This window comes from Lagenorhynchus albirostris, chromosome 4 (assembly GCF_949774975.1).
Source record: "Lagenorhynchus albirostris chromosome 4, mLagAlb1.1, whole genome shotgun sequence".
Classification (NCBI taxonomy): domain Eukaryota; kingdom Metazoa; phylum Chordata; class Mammalia; order Artiodactyla; family Delphinidae; genus Lagenorhynchus; species Lagenorhynchus albirostris.
Genome location: NC_083098.1, coordinates 118166617 through 118193088, shown reverse-complemented (window position 1 = coordinate 118193088; position 26472 = coordinate 118166617). Strand labels below are relative to the sequence as shown.

The window sequence follows — 26472 nt, the reverse complement described above, 5'->3', positions numbered from 1 at the left end:
AGAAAAAACCCCAGAAAACAACTAAGTGAAGTGGAGATAGGCAACCTTCCAGAAAAAGAATTCAGAATAATGATAGTGAAGATGATCCAGGACCTCAGAAAAAGAATGGAGGCAAAGATCGAGAAGATGCAACAAATGTTTAACAAAGACCTAGAAGAATTAAAGAACAAACAAACAGAGCTGAACAATACAATAACTGAAATGAAAACTACACTAGAAGAAATCAATAGCAGAATAACTGAGGCAGAAGAACGGGTAAGTGACCTGGAAGACAGAATGGTGGAATTCACTGCTGTGGAACAGAATAAGAAAAAAGAAATGAAAACAGCCTAAGAGACTTCTGGGACAACATTAAATGCACCAACATTCGCATTATAAGGGTCCCAGAAGGAGAAGAGACAGAGAAAGGATCCGAGAAAATATTTGAAGAGATTATAATCGAAAACTTCACTAACATGGGAAAGGAAACAGCCACCCAAGTCCAGGAAGTGCAGCGAGTCCCATACAGGATAAACCCAAGGAGAAGCACACCGAGACACACAGTAATTAACTTGGCAAAAATTAAAGACACAGAAAAATTATTGAAAGCAACAAGGGAAAAACAACAAATAACATACAAGGGAACTCCCATAAGGTTAACAGCCAATTTCTCAGCACAAACTCTACAAGCAAGAATGAAGTGGCATGATATACTTAAAGTGATGCAAAGGAAGAAACTACAACCAAGATTACTCTACCCGGCAAGGATCTCATTCAGATTTGATGGGCAAATCAGAAGATTTACAGACAAGCAAAAGCTAAGAGAATTCAGCACCACCAAACCAAGCTCTACAACAAAAGCTAAAGGAACTTCTCTAAGTGGGAAACACAAGAGAAGAAAAGGACCTACAAAAACAAACCTAAAACAATTAAGAAAATGGTCATAGGAACATACATATCGATAATTACCTTAAACATGAATGGATTAAATGCTCCAACCAAAAGACACAGGCTTGCTGAATGGATACAAAAACAAGACCCATCTATATGCTGTCTACAAGAGACCCACTTCAGATCTAGGGACACATACAGACTGAAAGTGAGGGGATGGAAAAAGATATTCCATACAAATGGAAATCAAAAGAAAGCTGGAGTAGCAATACTCATATCAGATAAAATAGACTTTAAAATAAAGAATGTTATAAGAGACAAGGAAGGCCACTACATAATGATCAAGGGATCAATCCAAGAAGAAGATATAACAATTATAAATATACATGCACCCAACATAGGAGCACCTCAATACATAAGGCAACTGCTAACAGTTATAAAATAGGAAACTGACAGTAACACAATAATAGTGGGGGACTTTAACACCTCACTTACACCAATGGACAGATCATGCAAAATGAAAATAAATAAGGAAACAGAAGCTTTAAATGACACAGCAGACCAGATAGATTTAATTGATATTTATAGGACATTCCATCCAAAAAGAGCAGATTACACTTTCTTCTCAAGTGTGCATGGAACATTCTCCAGGATAGATCACATCTTGGGTTACACATCAAGCCACAGTAAATTTAAGAAAATTGAAATCATATGAAGCATCTTTTCTGAACACAACGCTATGAGACTAGAAGTGAATTACAGGGAAAAAAACGTAAAAAACCAAACACATGGCGGCTAAACAATACGTTACTAAATAACCAGGAGATCACTGAAGAAATCAAAGAGGAAATCAAAAAATACCTAGAGACAAATGACAATGAAAACACGACGATCCAAAACCTATGGGATGCAGCAAAAGCAGTTCTAAGAGGGAAGTTTATAGCTATACAAGCCTACCTCACGAAACAAGAAAAATGTCAAATAAACAATCTAACCTTACACCTAAAGGAACCAGTGAAAGAAGAACAAACAAAACCCGAAGTTAGCAGAAGGAAAGAAATCATAAATATCAGAGCAGAAATAAATGAAATAGAAACAAAGAAAACTATAGCAAAGATCAATAAAACTAAAAGCTGGTTCTTTGAGAAGATAAACAAAATTGATAAACCATTAGCCAGATTCATCAAGAAAAAGAGGGAGAGGACTCAAATCAATAAAATTAGAAATGAAAAAGGAGAAGTTACAACAGACACCGCAGAAATACAAAGCATCCTAAGAGACTACGACAAGCAATTCCATGCCAATAAAATGGACAACCTGGAAGAAATGGACAAATTCTTAGAAAGGTATAACCTTCCAAGAATGAACCAGGAAGAAATAGAAAATATGAAGACACCAATCACAAGTAATGAAATTGAAACTGTGATTAAGAATCTTCTAACAAACAGAAGTCCAGGACCAGATGGCTTCACAGGTGAATTCTATCAAACATTTAGAGAAGAGCTAACACCTATCCTTCTCAAACTGTTCCAAAAAATTCCATAGGAAGGAAGACTCCCAAACTCATTCAATGAGGCCACCATCACCCTGATACCAAAAGTAGACAAAGATACTACAAAAAAAGAAAATTACAGGCCAATATCACTGATGATTATAGATGCAAAAATCCTTGACAAAATACTAGCAAACAGAATCCAACAACACATTAAAAGGACCATACACCATGATCAAGTGGGATTTATTCCAGGGATGCAAGGATTCTTCTATACACATAAATCAATCAATGTGATACACCATATTAACAAATTGAAGAATAAAAACCATATGATCATCTCAACATATGCAGAAAAAGCTTTCGATACAATTCAACACCCATTTATGATAAAAACTCTTCAGAAAGTGGGCAGACAGGGAACCTACCTCAACATAATAAAGTCCATATACGACAAACCCACAGCAAACATCATTCTCAATGGTGAAAAACTGAAAGCATTTCCTCTAAGATCAGGAACAAGACAAGGATGTCCACTCTCACTACTAGTATTCAATATAGTTTTGGAAGTCCTAGCCACTGTGATCAGAGAAGAAAAAGAAATAAAAGGAATACAAATTGGAAATGAAGAAGTAAAACTGTCACTGTTTGCAGATGACATGATACTATACATAGAGAATCCTAAAGATGCCACCAGAAAACTACTAGAGCTAATCAATGAATTTGGTAAAGTTGCAGGATACAAGATTAATGCACAGAAATCTCTTGCATTCCTATACACTAATGATGAAAAATCTGAAAGAGAAATTAAGGAAACACTCCCATTTACCACTGCAACAAAAAGAATAAAATACCTAGGAATAAAACTACCTAGGGAGACAAAAGACCTGTACGCAGAAAACTTTAAGACACTGATGAAAGAAATTAAAGATGATACCAACAGATGGAGAGATATACCATGTTCTTGGATTGGAAGAATCAATATTGTGAAAATGACTATACTACCCAAAGCAATCTACAGAATCTATGCAATCCCTATCAAAGTACCAGTTGTATTTTATATGGGACTGGAACAAAAAATCTTAAAATTTGGGTGGAGACACAAAAGACCCTGAAGAGCCAAAGCAGTCTTGAGGGAAAAAAATGGAGCTGGAGGAATCAGACTCCCTGACTTCAGACTATACTACAAAGCTACAGTAATCAAGACAATATGGTACTGGCACAAAAAAAGAAACACAGATCAATGGAACAAGATAGAAAGCCCAGAGAGAAACCCACGCTCCTATGGACAACTAATCTATGACAAGGAGGCAAGGATATACAATGGAGAAAAGACAGGCTCTTCAATTAGTGGTGCTGGGAAAACTGAACAGCTACATGTAAAAGAATGAAATTAAAACACTCCCTAACACCATACACAAAAATAAACTCAAAATGGATTAGAGACTTAGATGTAAGACCGGACACTATAAAACTCTTAGTGGAAAACATAGGAAGAACACTCTTTGACATAAATCACTGCAAGATCTTTTTTGATCCACCTCTTAGAGTAATGAAAATAAAAACAAAAATAAACAAATGGGACCTAATGAAACTTCAAAGCTTTTGCACAGCAAAGGAAACCATAAACAAGGTGAAAAGACTACCCTCAGAATAGGAGAAAATATTTGCAAGTGAATCAACAGACAAAGGATTAATCCCCAAAATATATAAACAGCTCATGTAGCTCAATATTAAAAAAACAAACAACCTAATCCAAAAATGGGCAGAAGACCTAAACAGACATTTCTCCAAAGAAGACATAGAGATGGCCAAGAAGCACGTGAAATGCTGCTCAAGTTCACTAATTATTAGAGAAATGCAAATCAAAACTACAATGAGGTATCACCTCACACCAGTCAGAATGGGCATCTTCAGAAAATCTACAAACAACAAATACTGGAGAGGGTGTGGAGAAAAGGGAACCCTCTTGCACTGTCGGTGGGAATGTAAATTGATACAGCCAGCCACTATGGAGAACAGTATGGAGGTTCCTTAAAGAACTAAAAATAGAATTACCATATGCTTCAGCAATCCCACTACTGGGCATATACCCAGAGAAAACCATAATTCAAAAAGACACATGCACTCCAATGTTCATTGCAGCACTATTTACAATAGCCAGGTTATGGAAGAAACCTAAATTCCCATTGACAGACGAATGGATAAAGATGTGGTACATATATACCATGGAATATTAGCCATAAGAAGGAACGAAATTGGGTCATTTGTAGAGACATGGATGGACCGAGAGACCGTCATACAGAGTGAAGTAAGTCAGAAAGAGAAAAACAAATATCGTATATTAACGCATGTAGGTGGAATCTAGAAAAATGGTACAGCTGAACCGGTTTGCAGGGCAGAAGTTGAGACACGGATGTAGAGAACAATCGTATGGACACCAAGCAGGGAAGCGGTGGGGGGATGGTGGTGGTGGTGGTGGTATGAATTGGGCGATTGGGATTGACATTTATACACTGATGTGTATAAAATTGATGACTAATAAGAACCTGCTGTATAAAAAAATAAATAAAATAAAATTCAAAAATTAAAAAAAAAAGAAAGGAATAACTGGGGGATATAGGTTTCTCTTTGAGGTGAATGCTCTGAAATTAGATACTGGAAGTGGTTGTAAACATTGTGAATATACTAAAAACTAATGCACTGTACACTTTAAAATGGTTAAAATGTGACTCATGGGAATTTTATCTCACAAAAAAAATTTTAAACAAGTACACAAAATCCACTGACCATTTTCTGTGGTATTGATGCAAAATTCGGATACCCGAGCACATCCTCTATAAAGTTACTGTCACAGCTTTTTCCAACCCAAATGTAAAAAACCTAAAAATAACAACAAAATTATTAAAACTCCCTAATCAGAAACCCAGTATAGCTACTTTTCTCAAAATTATCAAGCATAAAAGAGGCAAAGTATACGAACTCAAATCAAGTACGAACAAACATGAAAGTAAAAAAGGAAACCTGTAACTGACACATTTGGAATCTACATTCAGGAATCTAGAGTGGTTCATATCTTCTCTGCTTAAATGTCAAGGCTTCTCATAAAATATATTTTACTGCTTTCCTTACCTTTTTCCCAACACGAATGTAATGCTTCAACCAGGATAACTGACTTCTCTATTTCCTACCCACTAGTTCCATCATTTCAATTACTGTCTCTGTACTTTAACTAATGCCTCCCACCCCTACCCTATTCCTGCCCCACCCCGTACTGTGGCTATCAGAATCCCTTTCCTGCTCACAAGGAATCATTTATGAAGCCATCTTGCCCATTCTGACACCCTTCACCACCACCCTGTCCAATGATCTCTCCTGAACTCCTAATTATTCATGGCATTTCAGACAATGGATCAAGTTAAACTAGATAAATTCTTAAGGTCCCTTTGAATTTTATGATTCTTGATGGTAAAATCGTTGAAGACAGGAATTTATCTCTTTACTCCTCTTAAATAAATTGACCACCTGTGCCAGTTACCAATTTACTGCCTTTGAGTTCCTAATCCACCTTTCATTGCCTGATCTGTGATAACAGAGCTGGACCCTGTAAGTGTTTCTCCTTTTGCCAGCTGGAAGTGTTAAGCTTTTGTCAGTAGTGGGTGCTTACAGAGCCACAGTCCATAAGGAAAGCACCATCTCGTGTTAGTTTCTCTGCAGACAATTTTTGAAGAGGTGGCTGAGGTACCACCCTGTCATTAACGTGTATTGCACCCTGAAAAGAAAAAGATGGAATGTGAATGTACTTACATTACTATTATTACAGGCTGGAAGCTAACTGCCACTAGCTCTTTATGAAGTACTGAAAAATGACACTTGAGAATTTTGTAGGATGCAAAAAATTACAGTTGACCTTTGAACAACATGGGTGTGAACTACATGGGTCCACCTATATGCAGTTCTTTTCAATAAGTAAATAAATACTACAGTACTACATGATCTGCAGTTGGTTGAATACAGAACAGAGGACACAGAGGACTGACTATAAAGTTAAACACAGATTTTCAATTGCACAGGGGTTGGTGCCCCTAACTGCCTCGTTGTTCAAGGGCCAACTATATTGATAATACATTACCACCTTGGCTGTAGAATCAAGGTGCTCAGATGTATTTAAATTAAAAGACTCTTGAAGGTATTCAAATTTAAAAGATAAAAACATGAATATGTAAAATGACCTGTCCATTTCCTTCCCTTCTGGGATCAGGATATGTTAAAAGTATGACTACTAAATCTGCTGCAAAGGACTTTTTTACATTCCTCTAGTAACAAAATACAGAGATGATTCCAAATAGCAGAATTTTAACACAAGGAAGAAAAATGACATTACATATTTGCATATTAAAAATACTGTTGGGGCTTCCCTGGTGGCGCAGTGGTTGAGAGCCCGCCTGCCAATGCAGGGGACACGGGTTCGTGTCCCGGTCCGGGAGGATCCCACATGCCGCGGAGCGGCTGGGCCCGTGAGCCATGGCCGCTGGGCCTGCGCGTCCGGAGCCTGTGCTCCGCAGCGGGAGAGGCCACAACAGTGAGAGGCCCGCATACCGCAAAAAAAAAAAAAAAAAAAAAAAAAAAAAAAAATACTGTTGGATACCAGATTTGGTTTACAATAATATAATCAAAGTTTCACTCCGATCACATCAGAAACAGTCAATATCTTCAAAATATAGATGGAACTGCCCACTCTACAGCATACCTATGCAGTAAATGTAAGCAAACCCACAAGGTGAATTACTTCCCATATGAAACTATTTTTGAAAACTCTGTAACTATGACAGTATCTAACAGTCATATTGTCCAATCAAATCCATAGTTAGTGTCCTTATTTAATGTATTATTACCACAGGGGAAAAACAGATGGAAGAAATTGTTAATAATACATTACTACCTTAGCTGTAGAATCAAGACACCCAAATAAATTTAAATTAAAAAGTTTCAAACACATTGAAAAAAAAATCATACCTCATCTGTCAGTCTGTCTATCCTGTATAGGTTGGGATGAATCATTTTCATTAGATGAACAAGTGGCTGACACTTTATCTGACACATGGCATATACACGATCATCCAGGCGTGTGCTTGTACCAGTTCTAAATGCTTTCTACATGGAAAAACGATACACATTTTTCAGTAAAACATAAATATAGTGGACAAATATTAAAACAAATATATACCGTCAGTCATGGAAAAAGCGCAGCCTTCAAAGCAGACAGGCCTGGATTCAATTTTCAGCTCTGACATTCAATAGGTAGGTATGTGAGCAAGTAACTCAGCTTCTCAAAGCTATACTGTCATCATAAGAAAAACAGGGAAAATACTACTCACCTCTCTAGGCTGCTGTAAGGATTAAATAAGATGATGTATATATAACACCTATTGTGGTGCCTAAGACTTGGGAAGATGTTCCATGAACAGTCAAGTCTCTTTCCAGGAGCACACACTACGAGTGCGCTATACGCACACCATTATTCAAGCTGCTCCCACACGTTAGACTGAGAGCATATGGCTGTATGAGACTCATCATGTATTTGTATACCATCATTTCCCACTCACCTTTTCCTGTTCAAAACTTTTCCAATGCTAAGCTGTATAATTGGCTAATCAAATATTTAAAATCCCTCAGAAAACCTAGGTTTCATTTTTCACGTATGTATCAAGAATTTCAAAAGACTTTATTAAATCTAACAGTATATAGAGAACTACCTGCTTGAGAAGGGCCAAAACATAGAGAGGAAACAACTTGAGGGAGCTGGGTGCTATCAACCCAGAGTGCTGTAAATTTGAGACAGTTGAGCCGTATGCAGATAATGAATCCACCACAGCGTTCACTAAGGCATCTCTTGCATCTGATAGACTTGATGAAATTGATCGATCCACAGCTATAAAGCAACCAAAATGAAAAAGAATTTAATCATTAGATGCCAATGAATACTATGAGATACAATTTACATGCAATATTTAAGAAAGCAACAAAAATTCCATTTTTAGGTTAGAAAAATACATTTCACTTGCTCCCTCAATTTAAAAGCATCTGGGCACTTCCCCAGCAGTCCAGTGGTTAAGCCTTCCACTGCAGGGGGTGTGGGTTCAACCTCTGGCTGGGTAGCTAAGATCATGTATATGCCGTGCAGTGCAGCCATTAAAAAAAAAAAATCTGCTCATTAGACAATTTTGGAACTAAATCTGAATAAATCTGACAATCAGAACAAATCTAGATTGTTTTGGACCTTTTTGTTTTAATCTTTTTAAGTCTAAAAACACTTAATTGCTATTGATATTAGAGAAGATGTACCATCCATCTGCTTCTGAGAAAGCTCTGGGTATCTTTTCATTACTCAAACAGAAGTCACGTGTATAAAGCATCGTTCTTTTCTGCATAAACAATGCAAGTTCTGCAACCTGAATTATCCCTTACGATCCTCTAATATCTTCTCTGTCAAAGCATTCCTTGGTCAACAAAAAAAGAGGGCAAACTAAACACAGGTTCCCTAAATATAGACAATGAAGAGCCAGATATCAGTGTGGAACTTACTTTCCTCCAGGTACATATTTTAGTAAAACAGAGATACAAATGCCCAAATATTAAAAATAAAACAATTATTGAAAAATAGTTACAGTATAATTAATTTGAAATGTAGGATAAAAAATGATAATTAAAATATTGGGATACTTAGTAAATGTTATTAAACTTTTTCCCAAAATGAGTAATAATGTTTATCTCTCTCCAGGAATACGTGGAAAATAACAAGGTTCATTTTACCTCTACATTCATCTAAAAGGTAAATTCATTAAAAACAAAACACTGTGTTATACTAATTCTCCAAAGGAGTTTTTAAACTTACATATAGTCACATTTACTTTTCAGAGTGTCATATATGTAGGTCAAATGCATAGCCATGTAATCACTGCCACAATCAAGATCCATCATTCTAAAAGTATCCCCTGTGGCTGCCCCTTTGTAGTGAAATCCTCCCCCTGCTACCAACCCTGATAATCACTATCTATTCTTCATTCCCGTAATTCTCACTTTTCCAGAATGTCATATAAATGGAATCATATGTATGTAGTCTTTTGAGTCTAGCTTCTTTCACTTAGCATAATGCCTTTGAGAGTCACACCCATTCACATATCAGCAGTTAATTCCTTTTTATTGCCGAGTTATATTCCATTATACGGATGTACCATAATTTGTTCACGCATTCACCATTTGAAAAACATTTGAGTTGTTACCAGTTATTAGTGATTATGAATCCCACACATAATTTTTAAACTAAAGAATTAATAAGAAATATAAGAACAGTCCAATTCACACTGTTGCAAATGAAAATGTAAAACATATACTTTTTTTTTTTTTGGCGTTATGCGGGCCTCGCACTGTTGTGGCCTCTCCCGTTGCGGAGCACAGCTCCGGACACGCAGGCTCAGAGGCCATGGCTCACGGGCCTAGCCGCTCTGCGGCATGTGGGATCTTCCCGGACTGGGGCATGAACCCGTGTCCCCTGCAACGGCAGGCGGGCTCTCAACCACTGCGCCACCAGGGAAGCCCAAAACATATACTATTTAAATAAGGGATTTCTAGGGTAAAAAAATGCCCAGGTTTCAGTTTTTAGGACAGGAAAATATATTTCACCTGTTGCTTCACTTTTTTACTCACCCATGTTTGCCAGGAGGCAGATGGAAGCTTGTACATCAGCCCCTGCGTATACATCTGCTAGCGAACTGACCACTGGCAAGCAAAGTGTGTGCACTCTAATTCTCCGCTCACCTAATGAAAGGATGGATCCATGTCATTGCAAAATACATTAGACCAAGAAAGAAAGAAAGCAGACAGGTCAAAATATTATTCAAGCTATTGTTTTGATTGTATTAAATAACCATTTAATTTTGATTTTGAAACACAAAAACAAAGTTTTACAATAAAGATGTTTTAAAGAAAATTAAACATTCTCCAAATCTGAACAAAGACTATGAACATATATTTTTTATATAGTCGAACATTAGGTGCTGGTTTTATCTTAATATCACTCACTCTAAATTATACGCAACATAATAAAATATCAGAAAACTTAGACTATGAAATAACAAATGTAGGCCTGAAGTGCCGTGCAGAATTTCTTATGTTATGGGGAAAGAAATAATGCTCAGGATGACACAGGTAGATTTAGTATGAGTTATTATAATAGCATGATCCTGAGAATACGAATCTTCCACAAGTCAAAAAAGATATCTTTAAAGATTCAAAAATGAATATTAAAAAAAGAATGGAACATATATTTGATTAACTAATATAAATTCCATTACTTCCCACTGGTGTTCATTCTTTCTCCCTATTCTCCCAGCACGTGAAAGGAGGGGAGAATTACTGTTGCAGGTTATATTTCATTTCTGTTAACATTACCCTTGCTTGATGTATATAACAGGGCTGTCTGAAAGCACACTAAGGAAGTATCCGTCAAACTTTCTTCAATTGACAGCTGTACTGCAAATCCAGCATCAGGATTGATGTTGGCGAGGGATAACAAATCAGTGGAACGGACAAAGAAGTTTCCATGGAAAGTGTGCATGGAAAGACCTACAGAAGAGAAAACTTGTTATAAAAGATGAGGTAACATTAGTATCTTTACCTCAGGCTAAAGCTACTTTTTTTTTTTTTTTTTTAATTGCGGTACGCGGGCCTCTCACTGCTGTGGCCTCTCCCGCTGCGGAGCACAGGCTCCGGATGCGCAGGCTCAGCGGCCATGGCTCACAGGCCCAGCCGCTCCACGGCATGTGGGATCCTCCTGGACCGGGGCACAAACCCGTGTCCCCTGCATTGGCAGGCAGACTCCCAACCACTGTGCCACGAGGGAAGCCCTAAAGCTACTTTTTAAAATAAAAAATATCTCTGATTTTGAATCAGAAGGATAACTGGGGAGTAGTATTGGATTGTTGGTGGAGGTTCTAAAATATCAATTCAAAAACACCAATGCAGGTTATATAAAAGGAGGCTACACATTTAACTTGTATTGACGATCTTATAATATTTTCCTATAGGTAATTTGAAGTCAGACAAAATTTGAAGTCAGACAAAATTTCCTATAGGTAATTTGAAGTCAGACAAAAAAGACCTAACGTACAAAATTAAACAAATGAAGGTTACTATACAACTTACTTAAGAATTAAAATAAGGGATGAGAATCCCTCCAGCAAACATTCACATAAAAGAGATAATGTAAATTGAAGACCATTTGAATGATTAGGAAGGCAAAGGTTATTAATCTGACGATTTTCACTTAAGATCTTCCCTATTCCTCAAATTCTTCTGAAATCACCTCCAATGTGGACTTTCTCTTGGGTTCTTTCTAATAAAGCAAAACATTACCTTTGCCCACTTATTCAAATTGCTTAAAAAATTCGGCAATTATGTAATAACTATATTTAAAACAGGGTATAGCTAACTGGATCAAGCAGAAAATCCTTTATGATCATTATAGGTAGTCAAAGGTCATCAGTATATGAATGCTTATTAATTTTGACAAAAGTATATAATATAAAGTATAATTTATATAATTTCATACCTTTAGTACACCTTATTCTCATAACAGCTTCAAATCCAATTTTTCTTGTGAGATATCGTTTTAGATCTTTTTGTAACTTTTCTGCTTGTGAAGGATTGTGAGTATAGTGGAAAGATGGGTAATAATAGATGCACCCTGCAGAATACTTGGACATGCAAGCTTTAGAGAGAAATATAAGTATTAGCTACAGAAACAATAATATTCTACTTGTCCAATAGCAGTGCACATTCTGTATTATGAAGAAATCTAACTCGTAGTGAAAAAAAACTAAAGTGGTCAAAATGGGGATAATATATATATCTGAGAAACACAAACATTTGTAAAATATATAATGAATTTACTGTTGAGCAGAATGGTAAAGGAATTGTATTTGAAAAAAACAACAACAACCCATAATAGCATTTTATATGTGTATAGTGCTTTAAAGTTTACGGGTAATTTTCATAGACATTATCTAATTCACATCTTTCTCCCCAAACTATTGAGAACTCTTAGTAAAGAGTTTAGATTTAATTATATGCTAAAAATGTTTATGTAAACAGATAAACACAATGATATCTCCTTACCTAGAGAAGCGAGATCAGAGTACTGTGAACTTAAAAGGAACAGATCCACTGCAGTCTGCTGCCCTGAGCAATCTAAAGCAAGTTTCTTATAAAAATCAGTTGCAGGGCCAAGATGCTGTACAACCTAAGTCAACAGGTCATAAAGTAAGAGCTAGAAACCTTGAATTATGCATATATTTCTGTCTGTTAAAATAAGGAAGAGGATATCCTCTGTCCCGCTATCAAACTAAGGAGTTTTTAAAATGTCTAGGTAGTTGGCACAAATTTCCTAGGAGGATAATAACAATCGCTAACATGTATAAAGCACGTGTGTGACAGCACAGATGTTCATGTAAATTATTTAACCCTCATAATAACAGGTACCTCATAGAGTTGCCAACATTTGACAGACGAGAGAACTGAGGCCAAAAAAATCATTATGTAACTCGACCAATTATACTGTCATTCAGTGGCAGATGCTGGAATATAATAAACCCAAGAAGTCTGGCTCCAGAGTGAGTGCTGTTACCCATTACTGTACATATACTGTCACATAACAACATGAGAGAATAACAGATTAAGGAAAGTTTTTCCTGTTGGTATGAGGACACTTGAGCTGAGGAGGTGGCACTGGAGAAGAGTTAAGAATGCAAGAGCCGGGCTCCAAGTTCTTACTTACTATGCTACATTGCACAACAAAATGTTTCAATCTTCTTAACTATAGTGTATGACTATTATATCAGAGTTTAAAACGGAGGAGATACTTAAGCTTTTGAGTCCCAGGCAGATAGAGGACATTTCTGGAAGTTAAATGAGAAAAAAACCCCTAAAACTGTATCAAAGAATCAGTAAACACTTTGCTCTGTTCAAAACACCTCAGTACTTTGTAATGGATTACAATATAGTGCTATTCTTCTTTAGCAAATTGGTTAAGAATAAAAAAGCAACAATACTTAATGGTGGCTAGAAGATGAGTCCTTAAGAGTACAGGTTGATAAAACCCCCAGTAAGTAGAATACAATAGTAATTTAAATACAGTTTATACTCATTGATCCAATTATTTCACTTCTAGGAATTTATCTTACGGAAAAAACGAATACGTGGCTAAAGATTTATAACACTATTAAACGTGTTTAATTCATACTCATAACTAGTTGTAATGGCCTTTTCATACATATATAAGTTGAGGTCAGACAAAACTTATGCACGGAACAAAAATCATTGTCCCAGTTCATTTATTATTTGAAATAGGGATTAAAATACCCTGACCAAATCTTCATGTAAAACCCTAGTAATATTCAGCCTCATATTCTTTTTTTTTTAATAGTGAAAACACTGGCGACAACTATTCAACAGCTAGCAGGCAATTAATTAAATCAAGTTTTTCACATTTACTAAAAAACATTTTTTTCAGGAGAATTTTTAGGGACCTCAGAAAATGCTATGTACTCTTCAATGAAAAAAGTCATTTAAAAACTATAGAATAATGTATGATACCCAGTTATGCTTATTTGTATTTGTATAACTAAATGCTATTATCCTGACAGTGAGATAATTGACTTATATTTGTTTCCACTTTCCAAGTTTTATACAATGATTTATATTACCTTTATAATAAAAAAGTTTGTTAGTATGTGCATGTTAAATTATAATATCTCAGATTTAGTAAGTATTATCACTTGTGAAATAGAAAAGAGCAGTGGAGTCAGAAAATCAAGTCACATCTTTACCATAAAATACTTAATAACTTTTGGCAAGACCATTTAATCTGTTTCCCCATTTGTAACATGAAAGGGTTAGAGTAGATAATTCTAAATTTCTATGACTTGTAAACAAAGTAATAAGAAGAACACACTGCAACACAAAAACAAAACAATAATTGAATTAAACTCTCTAAAAAGAAAACCAGTTTTCTTTTTTTTTTTTTTACTATCAATGAAGTAGAAAAATAGAATAAACAATTACACAGTCTATAGAGGTAGAAGACACAATCTTAAATATGACAGAGAAACTAATATAAAATACCTTTGTGCTTGATCTCTGATTAGGATCTTCTCTGGACTGCAGAAGTCCTGCCCCCAAGGAAGGTAACTGTGTCTGAAATACAGACACACGGCCACCTGTTGGAGACATTAATTTAAAGGCAGCCTGGAGCGCAGGACCCAGGGCACTGTGTGTTTCTCTTGTATTGGTGAACATATTTGGTAATGCATTCAATAAGTCTTTTATAAGCTGGGAAAACAAAGATTAAAAATTGAATTACTGAGAAGGCAAAGCAATATTATTCTTTAAAACATTCCAGAGTATAGTACGTGCCACTGCATTTTGGAGGACTGTAAAGTGAGCAGTCAACAGATATCTACCTACATTGTCTACTGCAATGTTAATATACACCAAGTAAACACATGTTCAGCATTTTAGTAATCAGTTGAAGTAAGAGAAATACTTTAAGAAAAAAATCAATCTCACCTCTTTACTTTCATACAGATTCACAAGTAAGCTATCCGGTGTAGGTAGAAAAACATCTATAGGGAAAACATATATTTTAACCAAATGATAAATAAGCCAAAAGAATTTTGAATTAAAAAATCTTAGTTTTTCTAAGGCCATACATGTTAACGGGTACCATAATATTGCTTTATTAAATATATATATATACGCTGTATGTATTATATGTGTGTGTGTGCTCGAGCATGTATAAGTACACACACATGGGTATAAAAAACTTAGAATCAAGTATTTTCCAGGAAAACAGTTATTTTAAAACAAATACCAAAGTAGGCTAAATTATCCATATAGCATTACAACAAGATGTACTGTAAAATAAAGTAGGCTTAATTCCAAAATTCTGTTTTATTAATAAACAGTTTTATTTTATTCACTGCTTACCATCTATATCAGATACAATCAACATCTGAGGCTGTGATAATCCTTCTTGTAAATTGTAGAAATGAATAGTGCTATCAAAGGTCATGAATCCTATTCTTGTTCGTGAATCTCCAGGAAGCCTAAAGAAAGAAATGATAATTTTAAAAACTATTTTTCATTCCCAATTTTATCTTTTTGGCTTTGCATAGTCCACTGAATTCGCAGTCACTCATCTTTGTTGGACTGGCTCCTATTTCTAGGGCTATATTCTCATATACTTTTCCAGCAAGCTAACTCTTCAGTCTTCAAAACTGTTTCTTGGGGCTTCCCTGGTGGCACAGTGGTTGAGAGTCCGCCTGCCGATGCAGGGGACACGGGTTCGTGACCCGGTCTGGGAGGATCCCACATGCCGCGGAGCGGCCGGGCCCCATGAGCCATGGCCGCTGAGCCTGCGCGTCTGGAGCCTGTGCTCCGCAATGGGAGAGACCACAGCAGTGAGAGGCCCGCGTACCGCAAAAAAAACAAAACTATTTCTTTGCAGAGGGTCTTCCACTGCCACACAATGCTGAAGTTATGTCCGAATTAAGCACTTGAGACTTAAAAAAGGGCAAATGCTTCAATCAAGGATAAAAATATGAGAACTCCAAGTTACTAACAGAATCTAAAAGCAAATCATTTAATGTCTATGGATGTTTTTAATCTTGAATGTCTCAATGTTATCAGTTTATTCACAGGCCAAGATCAGTGATATGCAATTATGGTGGCAACAGCTAGCACTCAGTAGAGCAAGGACTCTCAAACTCAAATGGAAGATGGGGGAAAAGAACCTTTTGGAATAACCTAGTACTTCTGACAAAATATTCATACATAACCACCCCTACACCTCTACACATGTCAAGAATCACTGCAATAGGAAACTACTCTTACTAACGATCTTAAGTCATATTTCTTATGAGTGTTGGAGTAGAAAGAGAAATGTATAAACAACTTTGTTTTCCAGAGATTTGGAAGGTTCATTTTTTAAGTTATTTACGGGTCTCCTTCATGACTAATACTGGTAGACACACAGGTAGGAATTAAAACCAAGTATAAGTACCCTATGCTATACTCTGTTTCCACTTCCACAATAAAGCTCCTTACTAATGCGCCTGTTCAGTTTCTGGTTTCCTGAAATATTCAGCACAAAATCAATTCCCTCCTTCCCTTTATTTGGCTCATTCTCTCATTAGCACATTTTAAGCTATCTTATGAAAAACTCCTTGCTCAGGCATAAATTACAGCTAGATTTCTCTCATTTCTCTCTTGATACCCTGGCTAAGTTGAATTTTCTGAGTCCCAGTGCTCAGATCTGCTAAGTCAGAGAGATAGTTAGATGAGATCTAAATTCCTTACCAAGTATTAAAACTTTTATGGTTTTAAGAATCAGATATCAAGTCATAAATCATAATAATCTAAGTAGCAGGATCTTTATTCTAAAGTAGCCAGGACGTACTCTTTTAGTGACAAATGAATGAAATCAAACTTAATAAAAAACAACCCCATAAATTGCTAATAAACACTTCATACACGCACACATACCACACACACACACACACACACACACACAAAATGAGTAAAAAAAATTCTTACTTGTCTAGATTTTCTAACAGTGACTGGCACAAAATTGTCAAATATCCAGCTTCCACTGCATTATGAGACACATCTAAAACAAACAAGTAAACTGCTGGTTGAGGTGGACGAAGCTGAAAGGAATAGAAATAATGTAACGTATTTAGTAGGTATAATTTATTCTTTTTATATCACAACTACTACTGGATATTTACTGAGTGTATTCGGAAAAAAAAAAAGGAAGATATGCCAATCAAGAATCATATAGGTCATATGCTAAAAATTAAAGATTACTTCTTACTTCACCACTTCAATTAGACTGATTCCTAAGGAGCCAGAACAGAGTTGGGAATATAATAAGTTGTGAAGAAGAAGCTGAGAGTAAAAGTGACCATGAGTTAAAATGGAAAATATATTAATATGGAATAGACGAGAAAACAGTAGTTGGGCAGATGCAAAATTGGACACAAAGGATCATAAAAAAAAATCACAGAAATAAAGAAGGAAATGGGTCAAGCACCAGGAACTTCATACACATTAGCTGTCCCTATTCACCTTTTCCCACTAGCAACATTTTACATTTATGCAGACAACAAAGATTGGAAGTGAGGACACAGAAGAAATGCAAGTTATTATACAGATATTTTAAATGAGTAGAAATAATAAAGAAATGAGCAGAACTTAGGCGAAGATTTTGTTTTTGTAAGCGGAAAAGAAGAATGAGATCTGAAGAATCAGTATAATTAAAAAACAGGTAGAATTTTATGATGAAGTGGAAAGAGAAAAGTCAGAGGCAAGTTAATATCCATTTATCTTGATATCTGTACTGGGTGAACCAGTAAGATGGTGGTATCTTTAAGAGCGTGAAAATGGCAGTTTTTGGCAAAAACACGAGTTTTTCTGTTTAAGGAAAATGGTAAAAAGAATATTTATATTCATTCCATGCAAGTAATCAAATCAAAATGACAACAAATTGTAGATGCTAGTGCTCATCATGAAACATTACCGATGTTTCTTAGTGATATAACTACATTCTTCTAGGAGATCAAGTAATCTTTACAAAGAGCTTTCTATTTATTAAGTATAAACTTTCAGCACTATTTCAAAAAATTCATACTATGGACAATTTCAAAATTTAAACAAGAATTCACTTAACAGCAAATTACAAATGACCAATACAATTGCATCCCACGACTAATTTTAACACTGAATAGTTACCATATAATCTGAAGACGCAATGAACTCCACGGTTGAATTCTGAACTTCTGGCCGTTTATGAGGCTCTCCATAAGATCGGGTAAGGGGATTATACATAAATTCTTCAGGAACTAGATAAGATTAGGAATCCAGTACAAATTTAGTAACACATATACATGCCGAGAAATAAACTCCTCTATCATCAATATTTATGAGGTTTACAACAGTTCTGTGAAGATCTAATGATAAAAACTAATGCCTTAAGCCCTCTTTAAAAAAATAAACCGGAAGGATAAAAAACTTATTTACTGAAATCTGATGAGAAAACCAGGATACAAGTAATCTTGCTTCTTAGGCTTGTGTCCTATTTCTTATATCACATGACATGGAAAAGAAATCAGACAGAAACACAGATTCGAAAGCAATTATACGAAGAGGACCTAAGAATGACTAAAGGGGACAATAGATACACATGCACACATGTGTTCACACATACTGGCAGAGATCCACACTGAGTTGAATGAACCAAATGTACAAACAGAAGACAACCTTAACTTGTCAGGGTCAAGCATAATTAGTCTGCATGATCTCATCTGCATGGCCTTCACTGCTGGTTTTACGAATTCTTTTTACTTTCCCCTCCCTGTCACTCTCCTCATTATCAATTATTCCCTTGGCCAGCCAAAACGAAGTGTCCCTAGCCTGTATTCTCTCCATTAAAAGTGGCATGGAAGTTTTTAAAGCAATGAGGAGAGAGAGACCAGATAATGGCAAAAATGTCAAAATGTTTAAAATATAAAACACACTTATTTTAAGAATCTGAAACTCACCATCATTAACTCTATAGCACAAATTGCATTTCCATCTACGTTGATCAATGAAGGATACAAAAGGGTTGATATATGTTCGACAAGATCGGCACCTCACAATGGTATTGGATGTTATCACTGGTAATTGCTAGGAAATAAAATAAAGCTGTTGTAGCAGAAAAAGCACTCCAGAGGAAAATGGACCACACACTGCTCTGCTCCATACACAGAACAGAAACCACACTTGTGTTTTGAAATTGAAACATTTTAATAAAATCCAGTGGTGCACTGAGCAACACAAGCAGCTATCAAGTTTTCTCCCTCTTCTGTCGCAAACTATAAAATAACACTAAAATAAAGTCAAACCAAATGTAATGAAAGTTACTGGCAGACAAGAAAAGCCTGGTTGGCCAAGAAAATAGAATAACCTCAGCTATCAGCTGAACTCAAGGAACAAGAGTGAGAAAGAAACATGCACCATATAAAAATGCCTTTGTCTTTGCTGCTTGCCTGCACCTGGTAACAGACTCTCAAGACACTGCTTGTTAGACAGCCACACAGTCCTGTTGGGGACTGTGGCCACGAGAAACCAAACACAATGTGCCTCAAACACTATACATCTCTTTATGCTTAGTTTGGGAAAGGAACTTTCTATTCAATATAAGAAATTTAGAAAATATGATACATATTATTCTATCTCCCTGAATTAACCCCTGATAACATTTTAGTATATTTCCTTCTGGCTTTTTTCCTCCCTATCCATACACAAACATTTATTTTTGTACTTAATTTTTTTCACAAAAATAATTTTTATTATATAACTACATATCATTTGTGAAAAAAATCAGGAAACATGTTTAACTGAAAATAAGAAAATAAAAAATTATCCAGAATTCTACATTCCAGAGGAAGTCACTGCTGCCAATTTAGTGTATATACTTCCAGAAGGTATCACATATGGAATATGTATTTAGACAAAAATTTTCGGGGACTTCCCCGGTGGCGCAGTGGTTAAGAATCTGCCTGCTAATGCAGCGGACATGGATTCGAACCCTGATCCGGGAAGATCCCACATGCCACGGAGCAACTAAGCCCATGCGCCACAACTACTGAGCCTGCGCTCTAAAGCCTATGTGCCTAGAGACCATGCTCCATAACAAGAGAAGCCATTGCAATGAGAAGAATGAGAAGCCCGTGCACTGCAACGAAAAGTAGCCCCCGGTCGCTGCAACTAGAGAAAGCCCGCGCGCAGCAACAAAGACCCAATGCAGCCAAAAAAAAAAAAAAAAAAAAAAAAATTTCACCTATGTATATGGGAAATTAACTATATTGGTTTCGCGATAAAGGTTGCAATTTTATTACAGGTGATCAAATAGTATTTACTGAATGAATAAATTCAAGGATGTCTGGGTGCAGAGGAATATCCTATTTTTAGGAGACAGAAGAAAGGAAAGCAGGTAATAACAGAGAACTTTTGGTTTTGGGGGCACTAATGAGATAAGTAACAGAGCTCATCCACCCAGACGATACACCAGGGGTTTGTGGCCACCAGATGGAGGCTGCCAGCTAAACTTCTCCATAAGGTGAGGAAATATTCAATAAAGAAAATCTAAATTCAAGGTACTTATTGCATATTATAATTATTTTATTTTCTATTCACTTTGCTCCTTTCTATACATCCTAGTAGGAAACAAAGCTCCACGAGGAAGCAATGACCTCTGTATCCTCAGCACCCAGCATGATAGTCAATAAATATTTTTTGGTTGAATGAGAGTAAAAGAAACTCAGTAGCGATGAATGCAGAAAACCACAGTCATAAAAATGTGTGAGGGAGAAATGCAACTTAAAGTATAAATAGAATGTATCTGGATAAACGTTATTTCTGAAGTTCAGATATTTTAATTTAAATTCAACATATCTGCAATGAAATACCAGAAGTATGTGTAAAAATCCAGCAAGCTAGGTAAAGTAAACTTTACTGTGGAAACTTTAAAAAGTAATGTTTTAATTCAATAGACTTGAAGCATTTAAACTTTATTATTACAAAGGTTATTTGATTAATACAGTTGGGAACAATCATACGGTTTTTCCTCCCTAAATGCATATCATTGCTGGTGTTTCCTTTATGTTTAAAAAAGAACTCCTAAAGTTTATCTATGCTCTACGCCCTTTCCAACTTCTAAAACTACTAACCTTTCAAAATCCAGCTTAGATCTCATTACTTGTAGAAAAGTCTGCTACTGTACCCAGAGGAAATCCCTTCCAATACTATATTCACCACCTAAGTTACTTCATAGAATTTGATTAGTTACATGTATTAGTTTTCCTGCACTGTAATTATTTGCACTGTAATTATTTGGGATATCTTTGTCCCCTGTTAGATAAGAATTTCTTAGGGGCAACATCAGTGACTTAATTATCTTTGTATTTACCAGTGCTTAGTTTAAGGCCTGTCACAAAGCAGGTGACAGAAAATGTTTGCTGTATTGAAACTGACAGAAATGATTAATTCTAACTTCAAATGAAAGAAAATGAAAAAAATTCTAAGAAAATATACAATCTGAATACCTCGCACATAAGTACACAGGTCAGTACCCACTAATATTTTAAAATATGTTACTTTACCGTTAAGTCTCTGAAGGGATGTAACAACAATCCTAAAGGAAGCTTAGCTTTATTCAGTAAAGCCTGTGTCTGTGGGATATTTGTCAAAGTACACCGAAATGAACTGCAAAGATATAAACAACAGAGACTACGTTAGCTATCAGAGATAAAAAACAATATTGATGTAGATAGTTGTAGATAACTAAACATTTAAGGGCATACATGAAAATCATTTGGGTATATTACATAACTATAATTAGGAGGGTCCTGATTACTTTAAATGGGCATATATGTAATTTATATGTCAAAAGGCCTAAATTAAGGACTCAACATTTTCATGGTGAAAAAGTACAACACATTCAGGAACAAAGAGTAACTCCATCATGACTATCAGGGCATGAACAGGAGGGAGCAGAAAACATGAGTGAAAAGGTACAGCTTTCATGATGCTGTTCTTGCTTTGCTGTCATTCTTCATCTGCTGAACTCCTAATCTTTCTATGAAACTCATCAAAGTTATAGCTTCTTGTGAAACCATCCTCACCCTTGATCGCAAGTCAGGAAGAAAGACTTCTTCCTCTGTGCTCTGAGATCTACTTATGCTTCTGTGTTATCAATTAGTCTGATCTGCTTTAGTTGGCTGTGTACTTTCTTTATCTTCTCCATTTGAGATTAGAGATCATTTTGTCCTTGTGTCACCCTAGCACTATTCCTCTCATAGAGTAAGTAACTTAAGGTCAGTAGACACAGAATCAATAAAGGAGCAACCAAAGAGATAAGAAGCATAGGAACTGGAAACCGTGACAGGAATTTTAAGGAGTGCTTGACAGTATGTAGAGATATCCAGTTACGGGTTGACTCCACGCTGGTGATGTTCCGTGAACATGCCAAGTTGGTTCTGGCTTCAGGACTTCTGCATTTGCTGTTCACGCAGCTTGGCACACTCTTTTTCCAGAGTCACATCCTGCTCTCTCATTTCATTCAGATCTCTATTCAAATGTTAATAACTCCTTGGGAAAACCCATCCCGACTCCTCAATTAAAAATAGTCACCCTCCACCCTTACTACTCCCTACTTCATAGTTATTCTCTGAAATTACATTTACATTATACACCCATTGGTCTGACTGTTCACAATGTGTCTTCCCTAATAGGATATTGGTTGTATGAGATTGAGAACTTTGTTTTGTTTACTGCTTCATTCCCAGCACCTAGAAACAGTGCCTGGCACTTTATTTAGAAGGCATTCAGTAAATATTGAATGATTGAGGTTAACATGTAGGCACAATTATTATTCCTGTTTTACAGTTGACAATACTGAGGTTTGAGAAGTTGAGTAATTGGCAGCTTCACAGCTACTTATCAGTGGAACCATGGTATGAACCTAGGTCTGTCAAACTCTAAAGCCTATACTCTAAAGCCTATTACTCTGCTTTGTTGTTTGGATAAGAGATATTTTCACAGGAAACACATAACTGAGTAGAAACACAGACACCATTCCCTACCTATATGATCTCTTACACATATACATAGACTCTATTTACCTACTTGGGGGATGCCTAACCATTCATATTACAAGGCCATAATCCACATACTTATCGACCTGATGGCAAGTTACATTCAGAAGGACAGGCAGCTACTTTCAATCTAGAATCAATGATTATACATTTTTATAGAAATGATCTTGGCACTGTCTTCGGCACTGATGGGGGTGCTGGTGGTAGGGTGTGGTAGAAGAGGTGGAACCCTTGAAGCACCTCCATTTTCTGTTTCCTGTATTGGAAATCTATATAAGACTTTGGTTGAAAAAAAGAGGAACTTAGTTTTTTTAAAAGCTAGAAAACTACTGCCTTTAAAAAAAGAATATATATGTGTGTGTGTGTGTGTGTGTGTGTGTGTATATATATATATATGTATATATATATAGTCTCTAAAGAACACTAATCCTAATGCAAGGAAGAAATGTTGTCTGTGATGTTGTTGTGAATCAGAGTTGTTTGTGAATGTTGTCTGTGAATCATAGTTTACTTTTTGAGGAGAGATTCCACAAGCAGGAGGATGTCTGGGTGCAGAGGAATATCCTATTCTTAGGAGACAGAAGAAAGGAAAGCAGGTAATAACAGAGAATTTTTGGTTTTGGGGGCACTATGAGGTAAGTAACAGAGCTCATCCACCCAGACGATACACCAGGGGTTTGTGGCCACCAGATGGAGGCTGCCAGCTAAACTTCTCCATAAGGTGAGGAAATATTCAATAAAGAAAATCCAAATCTAAATTCAGGCTGGACAAATATGCCTGGGGGCAATGGTCTTCTCATTCTACACTGAGTGGGAAAAGAAAATTCAGAGAAAAATTATTTATCTAAACCTGTTCTTGGGATTACACAAATGACGTTTGTATCCTTTTCAAGCAGAGACTGAAGTGCATAAAATTTTAAAGACTTCACCTTATTTAAAAGACATCAGAAGTTACTACTGGTGAAAAGTGAGGAAAAAGAAATTTAAGAAAAAAAATATAGTTAGATTTGGGTTCCTAAAACACTTCACTAAAATACAAAAAAATTTTCCTAGCATTAGATGATAGGGAATGAGATTGGATGGCGACAGAGATGGGGACAGGATCCAATGACCTAAATTGAATTTTACGTCTAGAATTTCTATACAAACTAATTTACAAGAGTTCACATTAACAAAACTTCCAATCAAGGAATTAATACCATAGTACTTTTACTATTTTTGAAAGTCACACAATGTTTTTGACAAGGTTTTACTTACTAAAGGTTATAAATTAAATACTTACTCTGGGCTACAGTTTAATTTTTTGAGGTCTAAATTCAGGTTAGGTACAGGAGCCCAAACAGGAGTCATGGGTAAAATATTTCTCTCCTGAGTAAGGTTTACAGGTCTCAAACTTTCTGGTTGTGAAGAACTCTGAAGACTCAAACCTCCCAGACTGGAGGACAGCTGGTTCATACCAGGATACTGCTGAAAAGGCAATTCAAAGCAAAACAAAAGAACAATGTTAACAAACATGAATAAAATTTATTATCCTATATATAGGATGTTAACATACAGAAAAGCAAGAAGCTAAAAAAAAATTTAAATCTGGCTTTGTAACAGTAAAATAACTTACTAGGACAGCTCAGTTTAAAGCACTCTTGAAAAAACTCAAAGCAAAAATGCTGAATAAATTTAAACCTTATTTGCATGATTCAACTCCACAACAAAATTTAAATAACGCTTTTTTCAACACCAAGAATTTGGTTTCTCTGAATATCTTTCTTACTGGAAAAGCAGGGTAAATGCTTGTTTTTAAAGTTTTTTCAATTTTCAGAATGAGCTGATGCCATAGAAATGACAATGATGTTCAATGAGTTCTGCTTTGCTTATTTTTTGCTTTCCTTTATATTTTTAGTATTATTCTGAATTCATGCCTTTTATTAACTCAAAGTGACTTAACGAATTAGTTACTATTCACTTTGATGGCCAAACTGCCCAATTTTTGGCCAGTGAGATCCCCTTAAAGCTGACCCCAGTGTCCTTTTGATATGAACCCATTGCCTTTGTTAGCTTCCTTGCTTTCTGGCATGACATTTTGTACCATTCCTCCTTCAGACTCCAAATTAATCATTTATCCAAAAAGGATTCTTGGTTCCTTTTAAGTAAGGATGGTATCTAGAGACCATAATCTGGATAATAAGGGTGCTCACTGCTAGTGTTTATTACTTCCAGACTTCTACAATACGTAGAGATAGAAAACATAATACATTTTTAAATAGAAGAAAAAGAATAATCAGTTCACATTGACATTTCCAATTCAAATTTAAGATGATGGTGTTTTAATTTAACTTTTTTGATTTTTATGCCTGCATCTCTCTTCTCTTTTGCTGAAAATCTTGATTCCTAATGGTAACAGCCTTACTTATTTGTTTTATCCTACAATATATTAAAATAGTTCCAAAATGACACTAATATTATTATAAATGTAAAGTTATTAAATTAAAGATTTCTTTGTAGTTCTTTTTGTCCTTGGATTATTTCCCATTGAGAACATACAAAATACTGAGTTTTAAGATTAGTTAGAACAATACTTTTTTTTCTGTATCAGAATGTATCCAACTTGATAAACTGGTTTGCTTGTTTTTGTTTGATTTTAATTTTTAAGGATTGCTTTTCATCTTTTTTTCCACTTAATAATCTTTTTGAGTAAACAAAATTTACCTAATTCTAATGTCAAAACTTTACAATAATTCAGAGATATCTTGTTTCACTCTTGATCCCCCCCCAAGTAACTATTTTTATTAATCTTCCATTGTCTGCATCTACAAATATAAACTAATATATACACTGCTCTAAATATGACCCCTTTTTTCACCTAAAAAAAAAAAGTCCTGGCAATAACTCTATGTCTGTATATAGAGATTTTTCCACATTCTTTTTTGTAGTTATCGAGCACTCCATTATGTGAATGTACTGCAGAATTCCAGCTAATCAGTGCAAAATGATAAAGTCAGGAAAATCACTATTTTACAATCCATATGGAAATAAATGATACAGGTAATGGTCATCTGGAATAGACGATAAACAGATATCAATAGATGATAAAGCCACTGGGTGAAAGCATAATGAGGAACCTCACAATGAAAAGATCAGGTTGTCACCATATGAACCCACTAATCAATCGTAACACCACTAAAAGTGAGACAACCAAGTATTATTATGATGTACACAGAACCAAAATATATTGTATTTTGGCTTAGGGAAATAAATAAATGAAGTAATATACCTGACTATAATTGAGCCATTAGATCTAATTTTTAATACATAGAAAATGGAACAGAGGAACGAGTTAAATGATACCACAAGAAGCAA

At 35.6% G+C, this 26472-nt stretch overlaps 1 protein-coding gene across 5 annotated transcripts in view; it reads right to left on the bottom strand.

Annotated features, from left to right (window-relative positions):
- Window positions 1-26472, bottom strand: part of SEC24B (SEC24 homolog B, COPII coat complex component) — a 94215-nt gene that overhangs the window by 4367 nt on the left and 63376 nt on the right. For 2 of the 5 annotated variants that reach the window (XM_060148581.1, XM_060148583.1), the window contains 16 exons: window positions 24401-24585; window positions 21625-21727; window positions 19021-19147; window positions 18212-18321; window positions 17015-17127; window positions 15407-15525; window positions 14987-15042; window positions 14543-14749; window positions 12539-12662; window positions 11973-12131; window positions 10814-10987; window positions 10070-10180; window positions 8119-8294; window positions 7379-7516; window positions 6030-6134; window positions 5153-5245 (listed from right to left, as the gene is read on the bottom strand). In XM_060148581.1, the coding sequence (XP_060004564.1) occupies window positions 5153-5245; window positions 6030-6134; window positions 7379-7516; window positions 8119-8294; window positions 10070-10180; window positions 10814-10987; window positions 11973-12131; window positions 12539-12662; window positions 14543-14749; window positions 14987-15042; window positions 15407-15525; window positions 17015-17127; window positions 18212-18321; window positions 19021-19147; window positions 21625-21727; window positions 24401-24585 (2100 nt within the window). Of the gene's footprint in view, window positions 1-5152; window positions 5246-6027; window positions 6135-7378; window positions 7517-8118; window positions 8295-10069; window positions 10181-10813; window positions 10988-11972; window positions 12132-12538; window positions 12663-14542; window positions 14750-14986; window positions 15043-15406; window positions 15526-17014; window positions 17128-18211; window positions 18322-19020; window positions 19148-21624; window positions 21728-24400; window positions 24586-26472 lie in introns of all 5 variants that reach the window. The other 3 variants (XM_060148582.1, XM_060148584.1, XR_009540397.1) reach the window with 2 other exon arrangements.